The 23,578-nt window shown below is 36.9% G+C and overlaps 1 protein-coding gene across 9 annotated transcripts in view; it reads right to left on the bottom strand.

Annotated features, from left to right (window-relative positions):
- Positions 1 to 23,578, bottom strand: part of RALGAPA1 (Ral GTPase activating protein catalytic subunit alpha 1) — a 256,054-nt gene that overhangs the window by 68,060 nt on the left and 164,416 nt on the right. For all 9 annotated transcript variants that reach the window (XM_082737789.1, XM_082737788.1, XM_082737790.1 and 6 more), the window contains one exon: positions 13,477 to 13,600. In XM_082737789.1, coding sequence (XP_082593915.1) covers positions 13,477 to 13,600 — 124 coding nt within the window. The remainder of the gene's footprint in view (positions 1 to 13,476; positions 13,601 to 23,578) is intronic.

The following is a 23,578-nucleotide window of genomic DNA, read 5'->3' as shown; positions in this document are numbered from 1 at the left end:
GATTACTTTAGGTAGCATAGACATTTTCACAATATTTATTCTTCCAATCCAGGAGCATGGAACATTTTTCCATTTCTTTGTGTCTTCCTCAATTTCTTTCATGAGTACTTTATAGTTTTCTGAGTATAGATTCTGTGTCTCTTTGGTTAGGTTTATTCCTAGGTATCTTATGGTTATGGGATGCAATTGTAAATGGGATTGATTCCTTAATATCTCTGTCTTCTGTCTTGCTGTTGGTGTAGAGAAATGCAACTGATTTCTGTGCATTGATTTTATATCCTGACACTTTACTGAATTCCTGTATAAGTTCTAGCAGTTTTGGAGTGGAGTCTTTTGGGTTTTCCACATATAGTATCATATCATCTGCGAAGAGTGATAATTTGACTTCTTCTTTGCCGATTTGGATGCCTTTAATTTCCTTTTGTTGTCTGATTGCTGAGGCTAGGACCTCTAGTACTATGTTGAATAGCAGTGGTGATAATGGACATCCCTGCCGTGTTCCTGACCTTAACGGAAAAGCTTTCAGTTTTTCTCCATTGAGAATGATATTTGCGGTGGGTTTTTCATAGATGGCTTTGATGATATTGAGGTATGTGCCCTCTATCCCTACACTTTGAAGAGTTTTGATCAGGAAGGGATGCTGTACTTTGTCAAATGCTTTTTCAGCATCTATTGAGAGTATCATATGGTTCTTGTTCTTTCTTTTATTGATGTGTTGTATCACATTGACTGATTTGCGGATGTTGAACCAACCTTGCAGCCCTGGAATAAATCCCACTTGGTCGTGGTGAATAATCTTTTTAATGTACTGTTGAATCCTATTGGCTAGTATTTTGTTGAGTATTTTCGCATCTGTGTTCATCAAGGATATCGGTCTATAGCTCTCTTTTTTGGTGGGATCCTTGTCTGGTTTTGGGATCAAGGTGATGCTGGCCTCATAAAATGAGTTTGGAAGTTTTCCTTCCATTTCTATTTTTTGGGACAGTTTCAGGAGAATAGAAATTAGTTCTTCTTTAAATGTTTGGTAGAATTCCCCCGGGAAGCCGTCTTGCCCTGGGCTTTTGTTTGTTTGGAGATTTTTAATGACTGTTTCAATCTCCTTACTGGTTATGGGTCTGTTCAGGCTTTCTATTTCTTCCTGGTTCAGTTGTGGTAGTTTATATGTTTCTAGGAATGCATCCATTTCTTCCAGATTGTCAAATTTATTGCCGTAGAGTTGCTCATAGTATGTTCTTATAATAGTTTGTATTTCTTTGGTGTTAGTTGTGATCTCTCCTCTTTCATTCATGATTTTATTTATTTGGGTCCTTTCTCTTTTCTTTTTGATAAGTCGGGCCAGGGGTTTATCAATTTTATTAATTCTTTCAAAGAACCAGCTCCTAGTTTCGTTGATTTGTTCTATTGTTTTTTTGGTTTCTATTTCATTGATTTCTGCTCTGATCTTTATGATTTCTCTTCTCCTGCTGGGCTTAGGGTTTCTTTCTTGTTCTTTCTCCAGCTCCTTTAGGTGTAGGGTTAGGTTGTGTACCTGAGACCTTTCTTGTTTCTTGAGAAAGGCTTGTACCGCTATATATTTTCCTCTCAGGACTGCCTTTGTTGTGTCCCACAGATTTTGAACCGTTGTATTTTCATTATCATTTGTTTCCATGATTTTTTTCAATTCTTCTTTAATTTCCCGGTTGACCCATTCATTCTTTAGAAGGATACTGTTTAGTCTCCATGTATTTGGGTTCTTTCCAAAGTTCCTTTTGTGGTTGAGTTCTAGCTTTAGAGCATTGTGGTCTGAAAATATGCAGGGAATGATCCCAATCTTTTGATACCGGTTGAGTCCTGATTTAGGACCGAGGATGTGATCTATTCTGGAGAATGTTCCATGTGCACTAGAGAAGAATGTGTATTCTGTTGCTTTGGGATGAAATATTCTGAATATATCTGTGATGTCCATCTGGTCCAGTATGTCGTTTAAGGCCTTTATTTCCTTGGTGATCTTTTGCTTGGATGACCTGTCCATTTCAGTGAGGGAGTGTTAAAGTCCCCTACTATTATTGTATTATTGTTGATGTGTTTCTTTGATTTTGTTATTAATTGGTTTATATAGTTGGCTGCTCCCACGTTGGGGGCATAGATATTTAAAATTGTTAAATCTTCTTGTTGGACAGACCCTTTGAGTATGATATAGTGTCCTTCCTCATCTCTTATTATAGTCTTTGGCTTAAAATCTAATTGATCTGATATAAGGATTGCCACTCCTGCTTTCTTCTGATGTCCATTAGCATGGTAAATTCTTTTCCACCCCCTCACTTTAAATCTGGAGGTGTCTTCGGGCTTAAAATGAGTTTCTTGGAGGCAACATATAGATGGGTTTTGTTTTTTTATCCATTCTGATACCCTGCGTCTTTTGACAGGGGCATTTAGCCCATTCACATTCAGGGTAACTATTGAAAGATATGAATTTAGTGCCATTGTATTGCCTGTAAGGTGACTGTTACTGTATATGGTCTCTGTTCCTTTCTGATCTACTACTTTTAGGCTCTCTCTTTGCTTAGAGGACCCCTTTCAAGATTTCCTGTAGAGCTGGTTTGGTATTTGCAAATTCTTTCAGTTTTTGTTTGTCCTGGAAGCTTTTAATCTCTCCTTCTATTTTCAATGATAGCCTAGCTGGATATAGTATTCTTGGCTGCATGTTTTTCTCGTTTAGTGCTCTGAAAATATCATGCCAGCTCTTTCTGGCCTGCCAGGTCTCTGTGGATAAGTCAGCTGCCAATCTAATATTTTTACCATTGTATGTTACAGATTTCTTTTCCCGGGCTGCTTTCAGGATTTTCTCTTTGTCACTGAGACTTGTAAATTTTACTATTAGGTGACGGGGTGTGGGCCTATTCTTATTGATTTTGAGGGGCGTTCTCTGAACCTCCTGAATTTTGATGCTCGTTCCCTTTGCCATATTGGGGAAATTCTCCCCAATAATTCTCTCCAGTATACCTTCTGCTCCCCTCTCTCTTTCTTCTTCTTCTGGAATCCCAATTATTCTAATGTTGTTTCGTCTTATGGTGTCACTTATCTCTCGAATTCTCCCCTCGTGGTCCAGTAGCTGTTTGTCCCTCTTTTGCTCAGCTTCTTTATTCTCTGTCATTTGGTCTTCTATATCACTAATTCTTTCTTCTGCCTCATTTATCCTAGCAGTGAGAGCCTCCATTTTTGATTGCACCTCATTAATAGCTTTTTTTATTTCAACTTGGTTAGATTTTAGTTCTTTTATTTCTCCAGAAAGGGCTTTTATATCTCTCGAGAGGGTTTCTCTAATATCTTCCATGCCTTTTTCGAGCCCGGCTAGAACCTTGAGAATTGTCATTCTGAACTCTAGATCTGACATATTACCGATGTCTGTATTGATTAGGTCCTTAGCCTTCGGTACTGCCTCTTGTTCTTTTTTTTGTGTTGAATTTTTACGTCTTGTCATTTTGTCCAGATAAGAGTAAATGAAGGGGCAAGTAAAATACTAAAAGGGTGGCAACAACCCCAGGAAAATATGCTTTAACCAAATTAGAAGAGATCCAAAATCGTGAGTGGGGAGAAAGGGGATAAAAAGAGGTTCAAAAAGGAAGAAAGAAAAAAAAAAAAGAAAAGAAAATAATTTTTTAAAAAAGAAAACACCTAAGAAAAATGTAAAAAAGAAAAAATATATATATTAGATAAACTAGTAAAAAATCATTAAAAAAGAAAAAGGTAACAGTTAAAAAAAAAAATTTTTTACCCAAAGGCGAGAAAAAAAAAAAAATGAAAAAGAAAAAATTAAATTAACTGCAAGACTAAAAAAAATCACAGGAAAAAAGCCATGAGTTCCGTGCTTGGCTTTCTCCTCCTCTGGAATTCTGCTGCTCTCCTTGGTATTGAAACCGCACTCCTTGGTAGGTGAACTTGGTCTCGGCTGGATTTCTTGTTGATCTTCTGGGGGAGGGGCCCTTTGTAGTGATTCTCAAGTGTCTTTGCCCCAGGCGGAATTACACCGCCCTTACCCGGGGCCGGGGTGAGTAATCCGCTCGGGTTTGCCTTCAGGAGCTTTTGTTCCCTGAGCGCTTTCCGTAGAGTTCCGGAGGACGGGAATATAAATGGCGGCCTCCTAGTCTCCGGCCCGGAAGAGCCGAGAGCCCAGGGCCCCACTCCTCAGTGCGCCCTCAGAGAACAGCGCCCAGTTACTCCCGTCTGCCTGACCTCCGGCCGCGCTCCGAGCTCACCGAGCCTGCGACCGGTTCAAGGTAACACCGAGCTGTGAGCTTACTGTCGGCTCTGTCTCTGTAGCCGGCTTTCCCGTTCCAATACCCGCAAGCTCTGCGACACTCAGACACCCCCGATCCTTCTGTGACCCTGTGGGACCTGAGGCCACGCTGATCCCGCGTGGGCTTCGCCCCGGTTTAGCCTCTGGAGCAATGTCCCTCAGAGGAACAGACTTTTAAAAGTCCTGATTTTGTGCGCGGTTGCTCCGGCGCTTACGGGGAGCCGGCCCCTCCCCCCAGGGTCTATCTTCCCGTCGCTTTGGATGCACTTCTCCGCCGGTCCTACCTTTCAGAAAGTGGTTGTTTCTCTGTTTCCAGAATTGCTGTTCTTCTTCTCTTCGATCTGCCAATGGATTTTCAGGTGTTTGCAATCTTTAGATAAGCTATCTAGCTGATCTCCGGCTAGCTGAAGCAGTCTCAGCTTGCTACTTCTCCGCCATCTTGACTCCTCCCCAAATAATATTCCATTATATGAATATCATATTTTATCCATTCATCCATTGATGGTCATTTGCGTTGCTTCCACTTTTTGGCTATTATGAATAATGTTCCTATAAACATCCATGTACAAGTTTTTGTCTGGATATATCATTTCATTTCTCTTGGGTATCTATCTACCTAAGAGTGGAATTTCTGATCATACAGTAATTCAGTGTTTACTATTTGATGAACTGCCAGATCATTTTCCATGGCAGTTATACCATTCCACATTCCTACTAGCAGTGTAACATGGTTCAGATTGTACCAAATCCTAGCCTACAACTATTATTATCTTACTTTTTGATTTTAGTCAAGGAAGTAGTACCTTTCTGTGGTTTTGATTTGCATTTCTCTGATAATGATGTCAATTATCTTTTCATGAGCTAATTGGTTATTTGCACATCTTATTAAGAAAAATGTTCCTTCAGATCTTAATTTTTTAACTCAGTTGTTTTCTAATTGTTGATTTTTAAAAACCAGTTGTTTTCTAATTATTGGTTTGTATGAGTTCTTTGTATATTTTAGATTCAAGTCCCTTATCACATATATGATTTGCAATTATTTTTTCCAGTTCGGTAGACCGTCTTCTCACTTTATTTACAGTCTCATTTGAAGCACCAAAGTTTAAAGTCTAATGAAATCCTATTTATTTATTTACTTATTTTAAAGATTTTATTTATTTATTTGAGGGAGACAGTGTGTGAGTGGGTAGGGTAAGAAAGGGAGGGACAGGGAGAAAGAATCTGAAGCAGATTTCACGACTGAGTGGGGAGCCCAACATGGGGCTTGTTCTCAAGCCCCTGAGATATGACCTGAGCTGAAACCAAAAGCTGGACGCTTAATCAACAGAGCCATCCAGGTGCCCTGAAATCCAATTTATTTATTTTTTCCTTTGCTGTTCAAGTTTTTAGTGTTAAATGTAAAAATCCCTTTTATGTATTAACTATAGCTCCATAAAGCTAGGGAGGGAAAAAAATCTTAGCAAAATCCAAGGTCATGAAAATTTACCTCCTATTGTCTTAAAAGTGTTTTATACTTTTGGCTCTTACAATTAGGTTCTTGATTTATTTTGAGTTAATTTTTGTATATATATATATATACATGGTGTATACACACACACACACACACACACACACATACATGTATATATATATGGTGTGTGTGAGGTAAGAGTTCAACTTCATTCTTTTGCATGTGGCTATTCAGTTGTTCTGGCGCCATTTATTGAAGACTATTCTTTCTCCACTGGATAGTCTTGGTACTTGTCAAAAACCAGATGACCACAGATGTATAGATTTATTTCTAGAATCTCAATTCTATTCCATTGAGCAATACATCTATCCTTGGTACAAGTGCCATACTGTTTGATTATTATTTTGTACTGTTTTGAAATATGGAAGTGTGTGTACTCCCACTTTGTTCTTTTTTCAAATGTCTCTTGCTTTTAAATACTTTTCTGTGTTTTTTTTTTAATAGAAAATCTATTTATAATTTTTCTTTACAGTTTCCAAAGCACTTTCACATGCCTCATCTCAACTGAGATTCACATCATATTTGTTATGATATGTCAAGTATATTACACTTGACAAACAAGCAAACAGGAACAAAGACCCCAAGTAACTCGCTTAAAGAGAAATACCATGTAAGATAAGCCATTAAAAACATATACTGAGGGGTGCCTGGGTGGCTCAGTGGGTTAAGCCGCTGCCTTCGGCTCAGGTCATGATCTCAGGGTCCTGGGATCGAGTCCCGCATCGGGCTCTCTGCTCGGCAGGGAGCCTGCTTCCCTCCCTCTCTCTGCCTGCCTCTCCATCTACTTGTGATTTCTCTCTGTCAAATAAATAAATAAAATCTTTAAAAAATATATATATACTGAATAATAAAGACTTATGTACTGAACACTGTACAAGGCACTTGGATGTCTTTTAAAATGAAAGTGAGATAAAGTACCTGCCCTCTAGGAGGGGCTGATAGTCTAGTGCAGTGGTCTTCAACAATTTTGCTCATGCACTCTCTACAAGAATTTTTTAAAACTATGTATTAAATTGACAACTATATGAAAAATTTCATCACAAGTTTAAACTGTTGCAAAAGAAATAATTTCCAGTGTATTGTATGTTACATGTAGTTGTCCTTTAAATATATTTTCATCAAATTGTAGAGCTACAGATTTGGCTGATACAATATAGAAAAAATGCCTGCTATTAACTTAATAACAAATCAATCAGCCATCATCAAATTCACTTTCTGTTATAAAATGTCTGACACTTTATGTGTCAATTTAACTGAACATATTAATGCAAATCTTCATGACAAATACCTCTCTTCTGCGTTACAACTCTAAGATAGACATATTTGATACAGGAACCTTGACATGAGCTGGTTGCTAGAATGACAGAAAATGCAGTACCTTTTAATATTTCCTGACTTGCCATCAGAGGCCCCCCTCAGAACATGCCTTCTTGAATGAACTTTTTTGGGTGACAAACCTTCTGGGGCAATATAGGACTTGGGTGAGTGTATGGTATGCCTTTCTTTTACAGAGCTGAAGAATAGAAAAGCTAAGGCTGTAGAAGCGTTCTAAGGCATTAATTTTAGTAAAATCCAGGATCAGAAAATTAATCTCCTCAAAACTAACCAAGTCAATGTGCCTCCTAAAAGCCTTGGTATAGTGCTGAAGATATTCATATCTTAATTGGAGATCACTTGTCTATTGGTCACAATTGTGAAGAAAATCCAGATCTCCTAAACCTAGGAGTTTAGTACTCTCTAACAATATATTCACTTATAAAAAAAAAGTCAACAACTTTCCTTTCAAAGTCCAAACTGCTTCTGTCTTTGCAAATAGGATATAAAGCAGAAACAATAACACACCTGGCATTAAGTTGTTGAGTCTCCTAAAGTAATTCTTCTAAAATAAGCTAAAATAAGATGGCAGAAGAGTAAGGAACTCTATTTCAACAGGTCCCCTGAATTGAGCTGGATATCTACCAGACCACTCTGAGCACTTATGAAATCAGCCAGAGATGTAAGAATACATCCAAATCTCTCTCAAAAGAATATCTCCTATAGTTGATTTTGTGGTGTGAAACGGGGAGTTGTGATTCTGCAGGCAGCTATTGGAAGTTAAATGGAAGGGGGAGGGAGCCTCCAGGATCTTGCACCACTAGAGCACAAAACCCTTCTGCACTGGGGACTGGGCAGAGATTTGAAGACCTGGAGCATCGGGAAAGGACTTGAGGGCAGACCCCAGACTGAAACCTGGAGCTGCGGGGTGTGTGTGGGCGAACTGACAAAACTGGTGGTTGCACAAAGGGCAGAGACATGCATGCCTAGACTTGGAAGTGAGGGCTGGGAATACTGGTGTGAGGCACACAACCAAGGATGTTGCAGTTTTTAGCAGCACAGACAAAAATGGAGGCAATGTGGTTGGAATGTTTACAGAAAAACAGGCTGCGATCTCTCTGTTCTGAGACACAAGTTTGGATATGGTCACTTCTGCTCTGACACTTGGAACAGACACAAAAAGCTGCCAGGGAAAGCCACAAGGAACAAAAGCCCCCCAAAACTGGTTTGCATTGAGCCTATCCCCCACCAAAGGGGGACAAGGCAACTCCGTCCAAATAGGGTTGCCTGAGTAATAGCCCAGCAGGCCCCTCCCCAAGAAGACAGGCTAAGAGAACAATAGGCCAACAACCATAAGGTCCCTATAACACAGGTGTTATCTTGCTTGGGTTGTGGGCAATAATTTGCAGTAGGTACATTCCTTCAACTACCCCTCAACAGAGTAACTAAGTGGAGGAACCCCCAACAGAGGAAATTTCAGAGACTGTGACCTCTACCATAGAACTAATGGATATAGATATAAACAAGACGTCAGAAATAAACTTCAGGATAATAGTTATGCAGATAATAGCCAGGTTGGAGAAAATTATTAATGGCAACATATATTCTCTAAAGGCAAAAGTGAGAGCCGATCTGGCAGAACTTAAAAATGATAACAATGAGACCCAATCTAATCTAGATACTCTAACAGCTATGGTAAATGAGACAGAAGAATGAATTAGTGATCTAGAAGACAAACTGGTAGAAAAGAAGGATCAGGAGGAGGTCTGGAACAAACAGCTTAGAATGCATGAAAACAATGTCAAACTATTGGGATTCCTGAGAAGGTGGAGAGAGAGAAGACTAGAAGAAATATTTGAGTAAATCCTGAGAATTTCCCTAATCTGGGGAATGAAACAAGCATTTGTGTCCTAGAGGCAGAGAAAACACCTCCCAAGACCAAGGAGAATAAACCAACGCCTAGGCACGTAGTAATAAAACTCACAAATCTTAAAACCAAGGACACCATCATAAGGGCAGTTAGTGGGAAGAGATTCCTTACATAGAGGGAGAAACATCAGAATAACGTCAGACTTGTCCACAAAGACCTGGCAAATGAGAAAGGGCTGGCAAGACATATTCAGGATATTGATGAGAAGAACTTGCAGCCAAGAATACTTTATCTGGCAAGGCTGTCATTTAGAATGGATGGAGAGATAAACAGCTTCCAAGATTGGCAAAAACTGAAAGAATATATGACCACTAAGCCAGCCTTCAAGAAATATAAAAGGGGGGTTCTATAAAAGGAAAAAGACCCCAAGAGTGATATAGAACAGAAATTTACACAATCTGTAGAAACAAAGACCTCACAGACAACATAATAACAATAAAATCTTACCTTTCAATAATCACTCTCAATGTGAAAGGCCTAAATGCTCCCATAAAATGGCACAGGGCTGCAGAATGGATAAAAAGACAGGACTCATCCATATGCTGTTTACATGAAACTCATTTTGAACTTAAAGATACATCCATCCAGACTGAAAGTGAAGAAATGGAGAACCATCTTTCCATGCCAACAGACTGCAAAAAAAAGCTGGGGAACCAATTCTCCTTTCAGACAAATTAGATTTTAAGCTAAAGACTATAGTCAGAGATATAGAAAGACACTCTATCATTCTTAAAGAATCTATCCAACAAGATCTAACAATTGTAAATATCTATGCCCCCAATATGGGAGCAGCCAACTACATAAACCAACTGTTAACCAAAATAGACATATTGATAATAATACCTTAATTGTAGGAGATCTTAATACTGCACTCTCAGCAACAGAAAGATCATCTAAGCAGAAAACCAACAAAGAAACAAGAGCTTTCAATGATACACTGGACCAGATGGATCTCATAGATATATACAGAATATTCTATCATAAAACAACAGAATACTCATTCTTCTCAAGTGCACATGGAACTTTCTCCAGAAGAGACCACATACTGGGTCACAAATCAGGTCTCAACCGATACCAAGACTGAGATTATTCCTTGCATATTCTCAGATCACAGTGTTTTGAAACTGGAACTTAATCACAAGAAAAAGTTTGGAAGAAATTCAAACACTTGGAAGCTAAAGACCATCCTGCTCAAGAATGTTTCGGCCAACCAGAAAATCAAAGAAGAACTTAAACTATTCACAGAAACCAATGAGAACGAAAACACATCAGTCCAAAACCTATCGGATATGGCAAAGGTGGTCTTAAGGGGGAAATACATAGCCATCCAAGCCTTGCTAAAAAAAAAAACCCAACCAAACAAACAAAAAAAAACCCCAGAAAAATCCCAAATACACATACTATCTTTACACCTTAACGAACTGGAGGATCAACAACAAATTAGGCCTAACCCACACATGAGAAAGGAAATAATTAAGATTAGAGCAGAGATCAATGAATTAGAAACCAGAAATACAGTAGAACACATCAACGAAACTAGAAGCTGGTTCTTGAAAGAATGAATAAGATCGATAAACCACTGGCCAGATTTATCCGAAAGAAAAGAGAAAGAACGCAAATTAATAAAATTATGAATGAAAGGGGAGAGATCAACACTAACATCATGGAAATAGAAACAGTAATTAGAACTTATTATCAACAGCTATATGCCAATAAGTCGAGCAACGAAGAAGAAATGGTTGCACTCCTAAAAACGTATAAACTCCCAAGACTGTAATAGGAAGAAACTGTCACCCTGAATAGATAGATAACCAGTAACGAGATTGAAGCAGTGATCCAAAACCTCCCAAAAAACAAGAGTCCAAGAACTGACAGACTCCCTGGGGAATCCTACCAAACATTCAAAGAAGAAATAATACATATTCTCCTGAAGCTGTTTCAAAAAACAAAAAGAGAAGGAACAGTTCCAGACTCTATGAGGCCAGCATTACCTTGATCTCAAAAGCATGCAAAGACCCCATCAAAAAGAATTTCAGACCAATATCCCTGATGGGTGTGGATGCCAAATTTTTCAACAAGATTCTAGCTAACAGGACCGAATAGTACATTAAAAGGATTATCCACCACAACTAGGTGGGATTTATCCTGGGGATGCAAGGGTGGTTCTCATTCGCAAATCAACGAATGTGATAGAACACATTAATAAAAAAAGAAAGAAGAACCACATGGCCCTCTCAATTGATGCAGAAAAAGCATTTGACAAAATACAGCATCCTTTCCTGATTAAAACTCTTCAGAGTATAGGGATAGAGGGAGCATTCCTCAATTTAATAAAATCCACTTGTGAAAAATCCAGTGAATATCATTCTCAATGGGGGAAAGCTGAGAGCCTTTCCCTAAAGATCACGAACACAACACAGATGCCCATTCTCACCATTATTGTTCAACTTAGTACTAGAAGTCTCAGCAACAGCAATCAGAAAACAAAAAAGAAATAAAAGGTATTAAGATTGGCAAAGAAGAAGTCAAAATCTCTCTCTTCACAGATGACATGATACATTACGTGGAAAACCCAAAAGACTCCACCCCCAAATTACTAGAATTCATACAACAATTCAGTAATGTGGCAGGATACAAAAATCAGTGCACAGAAATCAGTTGCTTTCTTATACACTAACAATGAAACTGCAGAAAGAGAAATTAGAGAATCAATTCTATTTACGATAGCACTGAAAACCTTAAGATACCTTGGAATAAACCTATCTAAAAAGGTACAGATCTATACTCTAGGAACTACAGAACACTCATGAAAGAAATCAAAGAAGACACAAAGAGATGGAAAAACATCCCATGCTCATGGATTGGAAGAACAAACATTTTAAAAATGACTATGCTGCTCAGAGCAATCTGTACTTCCAACACCATCCCAATCAAAATACCACTGGCATTTTTCAAAGTGCTGGAACACATAATCCTATACTTTGTATGGAGCCAGAAAAGACCCTGAATCGCCAAGGAAATGTTGAAAAAGAATATCAAAACTGGGGGCATCATGTTGCCTGATTTCAAGCTATATTACAAAGCTGTGATCACAAGACAGCATGGTACTGGCACAAAAACAGACACATAGATCAAGGGAACAAAAGAGAGCCCAGATATGGACCCTCAACTCTACGGTAAAATAGTCTTTGACAAAGCAGGAAAAAATATCCAATGGAAAACAGGCAGTCTCCTCAATAGATGATGCTGGGAAAATTGGACAGCTATATACAGAAGAATGAAACTTGGCCATTTGCTTTCATCATACATAAAGATAAACTCTAAATGGATTAAAGACCTCAATGTGAGATAGAAATTGATCAAAATCCTAGAGGAGAACACAGGCAGCAACCTCTTTGACCATGGGCTGATATCCATGATCTATAAAGAACTTCTCAAACTCAACACCCAAAAAACAAATTATCAAGTCAAAAAAATGGGCAGAAGACATGAACAGACACTTCTCCAAAGAAGACATACATATGGCTAGCAGACACATGAAAAAATGTTCATCATTGCCATCAGGGAAATTCAAATCAAAACCACACTGAGATACCACCTTATACCAGTTAGAATGGCAAAGACTGACAAGGCAAGAAACAACAAATGCTGGAGAGGCTGTGGAGACAAGGAAACCCTCCTACACCGTTGGTGGGAATGTAAGTTGATACAGCCACTTTGGAAAACAGTGTGGAGATGCCTGAAAAAATTAAAAATAGAGTTACCCTATGATCCAGCAATTACACTACTGGATATTTACCCCAAAGATACAGATGTAATGAAAGAAGGGCCATATGCACCCCAATGTTCATAGCAGCAATGTCCACAATAGCCAAACTGTGGAAAGAGCCAAGATGCCCTTCGACAGACAAAGGGATAAAGAAGATGTGGCCCATGTATACAATGGAGTATTACTCAGCCATCAGAAAGGATGAATACATAGCTTCTGCATCAGCATGGATGGGGCTGGAGGAGATTATGCTAAGTGAAATAAGCAGAGAAAGTCAATTATCACATGGTTTCACTTATTTGTGGAACACAGGAATAGCACGGAAGACATTAGAAGAAGAAAGGGAAAAATGAAGGAGGAGTAAATTGGAGGGGGAGATGAACCATGAGAGACTGTGGACTCTGAGAGACAAACTGAGGGTTTTAGAGGGGAGAGGGTGGGGGAATGGGTTAGCCCAGTGATGGGTATTAAGGAGGGCACATATTGCATGGAGCACTGCATGTTATATGCAAACAATGAATCATGGAATATTACATCAAAAACTAATGATGTACTGTATGGTGACTAACATAATAAATAAATAAATAAATAAATAAATGAATAAGCTAGAAAGAAATAAGAAACCATTGCTTCCAAATAAAAATACAATGATATCTGGTATTATTTAAAGACAATACCTCCCAACCAAGGCCAGCTACAAAATCTTCATATGCTTGACTTCCTCCTGTATTGGTGAGAATGGAATGTTTGTCTTCTTGTCCTTCAGCAACATAAAATACTGCGATCTTGTGGGTCTCTCGACTGTAAAACAAAAGATAACACCATTCATTTAATCATTAATTTATTCATTCACCCAATAATTAAGTCCAATGTACAAAGTATGTAGCAATAAAAAGATGAAAATGAATTAAATCTTGTAATCTACTGATGAAGGTATGTAATTATAAGTAAAAATTAGAAAAGTTATAAACTTGCCAGTAGAACGAAAGAAAGGTGTGATTACTTTTGACTGGAGAAACAGAGAGACACTTAAAGGAGACAGTAACACTGAGTTGGGTGAAGGCAAGTGAGTCTGACAAATGAAAAGGAGAAAGAGAGGAAAGACATGTGAATACATGAAGCATCTGAGGAATTACCTGTTGTACAATGTGGCTAAAATCCCAGAGTTAAATGCATGTATTTTAGAAATAAAACTAAGTAGTAGTATAGAGATGACTGATAAATGATCTATTTCTTCAAAGGGCAGAATAAGAAATTTATACACAAATATTACAGAATCGTATGGAATAAGTGAAAAGCTCTTAGACATTTTCTTTTTACATTCTTTCAAATTAAAAATGTTAATAAAAACAAATTTCTCGTATGACATTTGGCTTTCCAAGTTAACTAGGGCTCACTACATTTGGTCTAGGATGATTTGACAAAGCTAATGAACTTTATGACCAGAGGTAATGTTTTCACTACTATAATATGTAGAAATTAGGAAGCAAACAAAAAACCAGATCCAACAAGTAAGAACTGAAATTATTTTAAAAAGTTAGTCAGATAACCAGATTTTCCTATCTTGAGGAATTTGTAAGGTCATGATTGCAGGTTTCAACATCAGCAACTTAAAATCAGGAACAAAGATTATTAGCTACTTTCACTAATGGCAATATTTCACCTTATGGCGGGAACACTTAGGCAACTTTTGGTATATTCATTGTATTGTTAGGATAATCTAACCTAAATAATAAAATAAAATTGGGTTGTGCCTTCCAGAATTACAAAATAAGTATCTCAGTGGACTCTTTCTCAAGCAAAACTATTTAAGTGGTGAAAATGATTTCTATAAAATCATTTAAATTCTCTGCATATTATCCTAAGGGCATATAGCAAATGGAAAAACATTTATTCAAGAAAACCTACCAAATCTAGTAAGAACAAAATGAGTTTTTGGCCTCTGAGCCATGACTGCTCCCTTACCTCACCCCTTTACTTCTGCATTATACCTTTACCATGGGCATTCTACTCAGATCAAGATAAGGGTTCCCTCACTCCTCCAGTTCCAGGACTGGGAATATGGTTTCATCCTGAGAGAAGAAGGCTGCTGGCTGTGTTTCTCATCTTCCTGAGATCCATGCTACACATGATCTATTCCAGGCAGCTGTGACTGAGAGAACTACATCTCCCTTAACTCATCCAGCTCTCTCTCTTACAATGGAAGCTCTAGGTGCAAAAGGCTGAGTCTGTGCCAATTTTCCCCACTCTAGCTTACCAACAGGCTAGAGGTCACATACCAGTAGATGAAAGCTAAGATGAAGAACTGCCAATCCTTCCCTAACTGTTCACTTATCGAGTGAGGGTGTTACTCTAGGAAATTCATAGAAAGATACAAAAGATCCAGAATATCCATAACTATCTTGAAAAAGAAGACAAAGTTGTAGGATTCTTAATTCCCAAATTTAAAACTTGCTACAAAGCCGCAGCAATCAATGCACTGTGGTAGTGTGATAAGAAGTAACAAACACATGTATATGGAACAGAATCTTTGATCTAGAAATAAACCATTATATTTGTCATCTACTGCTTTTCTGACAAGGATACCATAACAACTTAATGGTAAAAGAAGCATCTTTTCAACAAATAGTGCTGGGGCAACTGGATATGTACAAGCAAAATAAAGAAGGTGGGCTGTTACCTTGCAACTTCCTACCTCACACGAAAAACAACAAACAAAAAGGACATTAGATCTTAATGTAAGGTTTAAAAATATAAAGTCTTATAAGAAAGTTTATAAATCTAGTATCCATGGCAAAAAACTGTATATGAACGTTCACAGCAGCATTATCCATAATATCAAAAAAGTAAAACCAACTCAAATGTCCATCAACTGATGGATGTATAAACAAAATACCCATACAATGGAATATTACTCAGTATAAGAAAGAATGAAATGTTGAGACACACTGCAGTATGGATGAACTCTGAAAACACTATGCTAAGAAGCCTGCCACAAAACACCATATATTGTTTGATGCCTTTTATATGAAATGTCTAGTACAGGCACATCTATAGAAATAGAAGGTAGATTAACTTTGTCCAGAGCTGGGGAGTGGGGGAAGAGGATGGTTGGCGGTAATGGGGAGTTACTAGTAATGGGTAAGGGATTCTTTTTGAAGGAACTAAAATGTTCTAAAATCAGGTTGTTATGACAGCTGCACAACCCTGTAAATATACTAAAAACATGTATACTTTTAAAATGAACAAAATGTGTGGTATAAGAAGTACATCTCAAAAAAAAAAAAAAAAAGGAAGACGTATATCACAAGAAAACTGTTAGGAATTTAACTTGGAAGCATGATCCACTACATGTAAATTTTGATCATGGCAGAAAGGGAACTTCTCAGTGTTCTTACTCTGTTTCTGTTTCACAATCCAAGTAATTCTTGAATTATTTCAAAAAAATTTTTTCAGGCATAGGGCTATCGATTTGAACTCATAAATCACAATTTATAAAATTGGTTAAGACTTAAATAGAAATGTTCACCTAGTACTACATAAATCTAAAAGCAGGAAGAAAGGTATGTGCCATGTAGGAAAAAAATAGGACATAAATCTTTACTGTTGGGGTCCATTATCAAAGGAATGAGACTGAGACAGAATGAAGGTTATGCAAAGCCTTATTCTATGCCAAGCATTAGAAGTTAGACTAACCAGCCAGGGGAACAAGATTGAGACAAAGTGAAAGTTATATGAAGCTTTATTCTATTCCAAGCATTAGAAGTCAGACTGACTGGCCAGGGCTGCCTCCGAAGAGAGCAACCCCCTCCTGATCTCACAGGTTGGTTTTATAGGGCATAACCGCAGACCCAAGGTACGTGGCTTCTATTGTTAAGGCGTTTACTCCCGGAATCGATACCCGGAACCATACCAGGAACTACGGGGGCATTTATACCCGGAATGAAGTCTGTGGATGTAAACAACAACATAGCTACCTAGGCAATATGGAGTTGCTCTGGCTAAGCAGGCCCTAATAGTTAAACAGATTTTAACATTAAATTGGCCCTAACATTTACAATGCAAAAGTAAAAGAGAAATCACCTTTATATTATCTATAACCTTCCTACAATTTGTAAAAGCAGAACTCAGCTGCCCTTCATGTCAAATTTTAATCTTTCACCATTCCCTTTTATTTTTCTATTTACCTAACTACTGCTGCCAAAATGTTTGGTATATTGCCATTAACTTAATATGTATAATAATGAGTAACTAAGGAAAGATACCAGAAAAAAAGCCATAAAATTAACAAACATGCAACTTACATGTAACCAGGTAAGAGTATGTATAGAACTGGCAAAATATTATGAGTTTACTATTGGAAAATTCAAGCTGAAGTCTACTAAGTTATAAGACTTCTGAATCCCGGCATATACACTGTGATAGAAATAATAATACAGGGGCACCTGGGTGGCTCAGTCTGTTATATATCTGCCTCCAGCTCAGGTCATGATCCTGGGGTCCTAGGCTCAAGCCCCAGATCGGGCTCTCCACTTAGTGGGAAGCCTGCTTCTCCCTCTCCCACTCCCCCTGCTAATGTTCCCTCTCTCGCTATGTCTCTCTCTGTCAAATAAATAAAATCTTTAAAAAAAAAAAAAAAGAAAGAAAAGAAAAGAAAAAGAAAGAATAACACAAATTTTGAGATTTGAAATTAGAAAATCTGGTGTTTCAACCAAGAGGAACAGGCATCAATTAATCTAGTTGAAGAAAATAAAGGATCTATAAATGGTCCAGGGAGGTAAGAGTATAAACAACATCACTTTTTATTTTTCCTCTCTAGTCCATCAGAAAAGTACAAGCATACCGCAAAGATATTGCAGGTTTAGTTCTAGGCTATAATAAAGTGAATACAGCAATAAAGGGTATATAAAAGTTATGTGTATACTTCACTATAGTTTATTAGGTGTGCAATAGCATTATGTCTAAAAAAAGCACATACCTTAATTTAAAAACCACTTTTTGCTAGAAAATGCTAACCATCATTTGAGTTTTCAGCAAGTCATAACCAGTGATAATAGATCACCATAACGAATATAATGAAAAGGTGTGAAATACTGCAAGAATTTCCAAAATGTGACAGAGATGCCAAGTGAGCAAATGCTGTTGGAAAAATGGTGCTGATAGACTTCATCTCTTGCCTTTTCTAACAGTCCCTTTAAAGTTGTAAAGACATGAGTCAAGGGGTTGGGTGCAAGAAAAGCAAAGACAGAAGAAGGGATAATAAGAACTGGTGCAACAGTTACAAAAATCTAAGGACAAGAGAAAGGAAATGGTCAAGTTTGGTGACTGAAATGATATTTCTAAACATAGTCAAGAAAATTATGAGGAGGATCTGATTTGGGAACAAATTGGTGACCTGGAAATGGAAATAAGGAGGCAGGTGAAATTTTGTAATACGCAGAAGCACAATCATGTCAGAGAACTGACAGACAGAAGTACATGGAAAGAACGGGATTGAGAATTGGGATATCCCATTGAGAGGAATAACTATGTTAGGGGGTTCCGAGGTAAAAGATAAGCCAATAAAGACAAACTTGGAGTAATTCCAGAATTAGGAGTTGAATGAGGGAACTGTAGTGTTATAGAAGCCAGGGAGGAGAAGAACATTTTAGAGAACAGACAGCAGTATTAAATTAGGGGATATAATACTCAAGGGATTTTTAGGGCAGTGAACTATTCTATAGGATACTGTGATGGTAGATAGTCTGTTACTTTACATTTGTTGAAACATACACCATGTACAACACTGAGAATAAACTCTAAGGTAAACTATGGATTTCAGTTAATGTATCAGAACTGTTTGACCAATTTTAGCAGATGTTAGTAAACTGATACAAGAGACAGAAAAAAGTATGTGTAGGAGGAAAAGGGTAAGTGGGAACTCTCTGTACTTTGCAATTAATTATTTTGTAAATCTAAAACTGCTGTAATCTTTTAAATTGCTTATTAACTACATTTAGTTAATTAGAGGAATCAAAGTTATGTGTATAGATTGAGCATTGAGAAAACTTTAGACTTGATGGTCAAGGTACTAACCTTCAGAAGAATAGTTTCAGTAGAGCACTGAGGTCTGGAACATATAGTGAGCAAGAGAGCAAAAGAGTTATGATTCCTGCCCTGAAGGACATGCCCATCTAGTACCAAAGATAAATTATCATGGGGAAGAGTTAGGATATGAGAACTCACAGATTATTTAGAGAGTTATTATAATTATTCTGGAAGGAATAAGAATATCTAATAATAATACAGAGTGATAAAATGTTATGACAGGGAAGTGTTACAGGACTCTGTGAGAGCACATGGAAGATCCACACATAGACTGAGGAGGAAGGTAAAGAGAGGTAGTTTAGGGAAAGGATTTCAGAAAAAATCATCTTTAAGCTGAGACTAAAAAAATGGACAGGAGCTATACTCTGAAAAATTTTATAGAAACTGTGTCTTTTCAAAAATTAAGTAGATTATTTACATCAAGACAGAAAAGCCCACTGTGATGGTGATGCATAATTATAACTCTAATTTAAAAGTTAGGAAATAAATGTTTTTAAAATAACCATAAACATAACAATTTGTTATTGGAGAAATACCATAACCTAAAATGTGAGGAAGAAGTAAAAGTATAAAGTTTCTGTATGCTATCTATCAAGCTGTAATCAGCTTAAAATGTTATAAATATAACATATTTTATGTATCCCTCTAGTGCTAACCACAAAGGAAAAAATCTGCAGCCCATAAACAAAACACTATGATAAAGGACTCAAACATACTACTGCCAAAAGTCTTTAAATCTCAAATGAAGATACTAAGAGAGAAAGCAAAAAGGATCTACAAAACAGAAAACAATGAAAAAATGGCATTTGTAAATTTTTATCTCTCAACAATTACTTAAAATGTAAACAGATTAAGTTCTTTAATCAAAAGACACGGAATGGCTGAATGGACCAAAAAATGAGATCCAAATGATATGCTCCTTACAGGAGACCCATTTTAGCTTTAAGCACACACAGAGAATAAGAATTGAAGGTACAGAAAATAATATTTTAAGCAAACTGTAAACAAGAGAAAACAAAGGTAGCTATATTTGTGTCCGACAAAATAGACTGAGTTAAAAATGGTAAAAAAAAAAAAAAAAAAAAAAAAAAAGACAATGTAACTACCATAAAGATAAAGGGGTCAATCCATCAAGAAGATATAACAATTATAGGGGAGCCTGGGAGGCTTAGTTGGTTAAGTGACTGCCTTCGGCTCAGGTCATGATCTCCAGATTCTGGGATCAAGCTCCCCATTAGGCTTCCTTCTCAATGGGGAGTCTGCTTTTCCCTCTGGCCCCAACCCTTCTCATGCTTGCTCTCACTCTCAAATAATAAAATCTTAAAAAAAAAAAAAAGATACAACAATTATAAATATTTATGCACCCAGCATTGGAGCACCTAAATATATAAACCAAGTACTAAAAGAAAAGGGAAATACACAGAAATACAGTAATAGCTGGGGACATTAAAACCTCACTCTCAACAAGGGACAGATCATCCAGATAGGAAATCAAATAAAGTGAATTTGAACAATACTACAGATCAAATGGACTTAACATATATATAGAACATTCTGTCCAATAGCAGCAAAATACACATTCATCTCAAGTGCACATGTAACATTTTCTAGGATAGATCATGTGCTAAAACACAGGAGTCTCAACAAATTCAAGAAGACAGAAATTATATCACCTATCTTTTCCAGCTACAAAGGAATTAAACTAGAAATCAATGAGCAGCAGGAAAGTTGGAAAATTCATAAATACATGGAAACTAAATGACACACTCCTGAACAACCAATGGGTCAAAGAAGAAATCAACAGGGAAATTAAAAAATTAAAAAATATCTTGAGACAGACAAAAAAGGAAATGTAATAAACCATAGCTTATGGAATGTAGCAAAAGCAGTTCCAAGAGGAGAGCTTATAGTGATAAATACACACAAGAAAAAAAAAGTATCTCAAATAAACAACCTACTTTACTTACACCTAAAGGAACTAGAAAAAGAATAAACTTAGCCTGAAGTTAACAGAAGAAAGAAAATAATAAAAATTAGAGCAGAGGGGTGCCTGGGTGACTCAGTGGGTTAAAGCCTCTGCCTTCCAGCTCAGTTTATGATCCCAGGGTCCTGGGATCGAGCCCTGCGTAGGGTTCTCTGCTCAGCAGGGAGCCTGCTTCCCACCCCCGCCCTGCCTGCCTCTCTCAGTCTACTTGTGATCTCTGTCAAATAAATAAATAAAATCTTTTGGGAAAAAAATTAGAGCAGAAACAAATGAAATAAAGAAAGGAAAATGGAAAAGATGAAGAGCTGGTTCTTTGAAAATATAAACAAGATTAACAAACCTTCCGCTAGACTAACCACAACAAAAAAGGACCCAAATAAATATTATTATAAATGAAAAGATGTTACAACTGATACCAAAGAAATGCAAATGACCATGAGACTACAATGAACAACTATTTACCAAATAAGTGGACAACCTAAAAGAAATGCATGAGTTCCTAGAATTGTACAACGCACAAAGACTTACTTATAAAAACTCAGAAAATCGAAACAGACCAATAACATGTAGGGAGATGGAAGCAGTAATCAAAAACTTCCCAACCAAATCTCCAAAATATTAAAAACCTCATAAAACTCAACAGCAATAGGACAAATAGTCTGATTAAAAATGGGTAAAAAAAGAAAAGAAGACCTAAAAAAAAAAAAATGGGCAAGGACCCAAAGACATTCTCCCAAAGAGGATATTCAAATGACCGACACATACATTAAAAGGTGCTCAGCATCACTAATCATTAGGGAAATGAAATTTAAAACCACAATGAAATATTACCTCATACCTGTTAGAATGGCTATTATCAAAAAGACAAGAGATAACAAGTGGTGAGGATACACAGAAAAGACAACCCTTGTTGTAAACTATTGGTGGGAATGTAAATTGATGCAGCTTTTATGGGAAACAGTATGGAGGTTCCTTAAAAAATTAAAAACAGGGGCGCCTGAGTGGCTCAGTTGTTAAGCATCTGCCTTCAGCTCAGGTCATGATCCAGGGTCCTGGGATCAAGCCCCGCATCAGGCTCCTGGCTCAGCAGGAAGCCTGCTTCTCCCTCTCCCACTCCCCACTTGTATTCCCTCTCTAGAAGTCTCTTCTTCTCTGTCAAATAAAATTTAAAAAAATAAAATAAAATGTTTAAAAAAAAATTAAAAACAGAATGACTAGATGATCCAGCAATCCCACTTCTGGATACATACCCAAAGAAAATAAAATCACTACCCTGAAGAGGTATTTGCATCCCCATGTTCACTGCAGCATTACTTGTAATAGCCAAGGTATGAAATAAGCTGTGTCCATCAAAAGATGAATGGATCAAGAAAATGTCGTATACATGTACAGCTGACCCTCGAACAACAGGGGTTTGAACTGCATGGGTCTATTTATAAACAAATTTTGTTTTCAATAAATACAGTATAGTACTACACTGTGAATGTATTTTCTCTTACGATTTTTCTCAGTAACATTATTCTTACTTTAAGAATACAATATATAACACATATAACATAAAAAATATGTTAATTGACTTTATATTATCAGTAAGGCTTCCGGTCAAGAGTAGGCTATTGTTGGTTAAGTTTTTAGGAAGTCAAAAATTATACGCAAATACTGAACTACATGGGGATGGGGTGGAGTTGGTGCCCCTAACTCCTATGTTGTTCCAGGGCCAACTATACAATGGAATGCAGCCATAACAAAAGAAGGAAATCCATCCTGCCATTTGTGACAACTTGGATGAAACTTGAAGGCATTATGCTAAGTGAAATAAGTCAGAGAAAGGCAAGTACTGTATGTTCTTACTTATATGTGGAATATGAAAAAACTGAACTCAGAGAAACAGAGAACAGACTGATTTCAGGGGTGGGGGCTAGGGAAATGGGCAAAATGGGTGAAGGTGGTCAAAGGGTATCAACTTCCACCTGTGAGATAAGTTCTGGAGAGGTGAAGAATAGCATGGTAACTATAGTTAACAGTACTATATCATATTTAAAGGTTGCTAAGAGAGATTTTTAAAGTTCTCATCACATGAAAAATTCTAAACGTGAGGTGATGAATGTGTTAACTAAGTTTATTGTAGTAATTCATTTTATAATATATCTATTTATAAATCATTATTTTAAACCATAAACTATCATAATGTTGTATATCAATTCTATCTCAATAAAGCTAGGGGGAAAAAACCTTTAAGGGATGATTTGGGAATACATAAATTAATTAATTTTTTAAAAAGAGCAAAAAAATCCCACTAAACTAAAATGAGAAAAGGAATATAGCAGAATTATGATATGTGTGTATGTACTAATCCTATTAGCATGCATTTGAAAATCTCAATGAAAGGGAGTTTTGTAAAAGCAAAAAAACACTTAAGTTGAAAAGAGCTAAAAGAAAATTCAGAGGCTAATAATGATGAAACAAACTGAAAGAATTAGAAATTTTACTAGTTATTCCAAATTTTCAAACAATATATAAAATTCATTTCATGGAGCTGGCTATAATCTTAATTCTAAACATAAGAAGAATGGGTAAAAAATTAAATAAATAGAGAATATGCTTAGAAATGGGCTATACCCTAATTCAAAAGGAAAGCCTAGTAAATTTAACACAACAGGAAATCAAACGTTATTCCAAGAATTATTTAATATTAGCAATCTAGTGAT

This window comes from Mustela nivalis (genome assembly GCF_964662115.1).
Source record: "Mustela nivalis genome assembly, chromosome: 6".
In the NCBI taxonomy this organism is placed as follows: domain Eukaryota; kingdom Metazoa; phylum Chordata; class Mammalia; order Carnivora; family Mustelidae; genus Mustela; species Mustela nivalis.
This window is presented reverse-complemented; position numbering and strand designations above follow the sequence as displayed.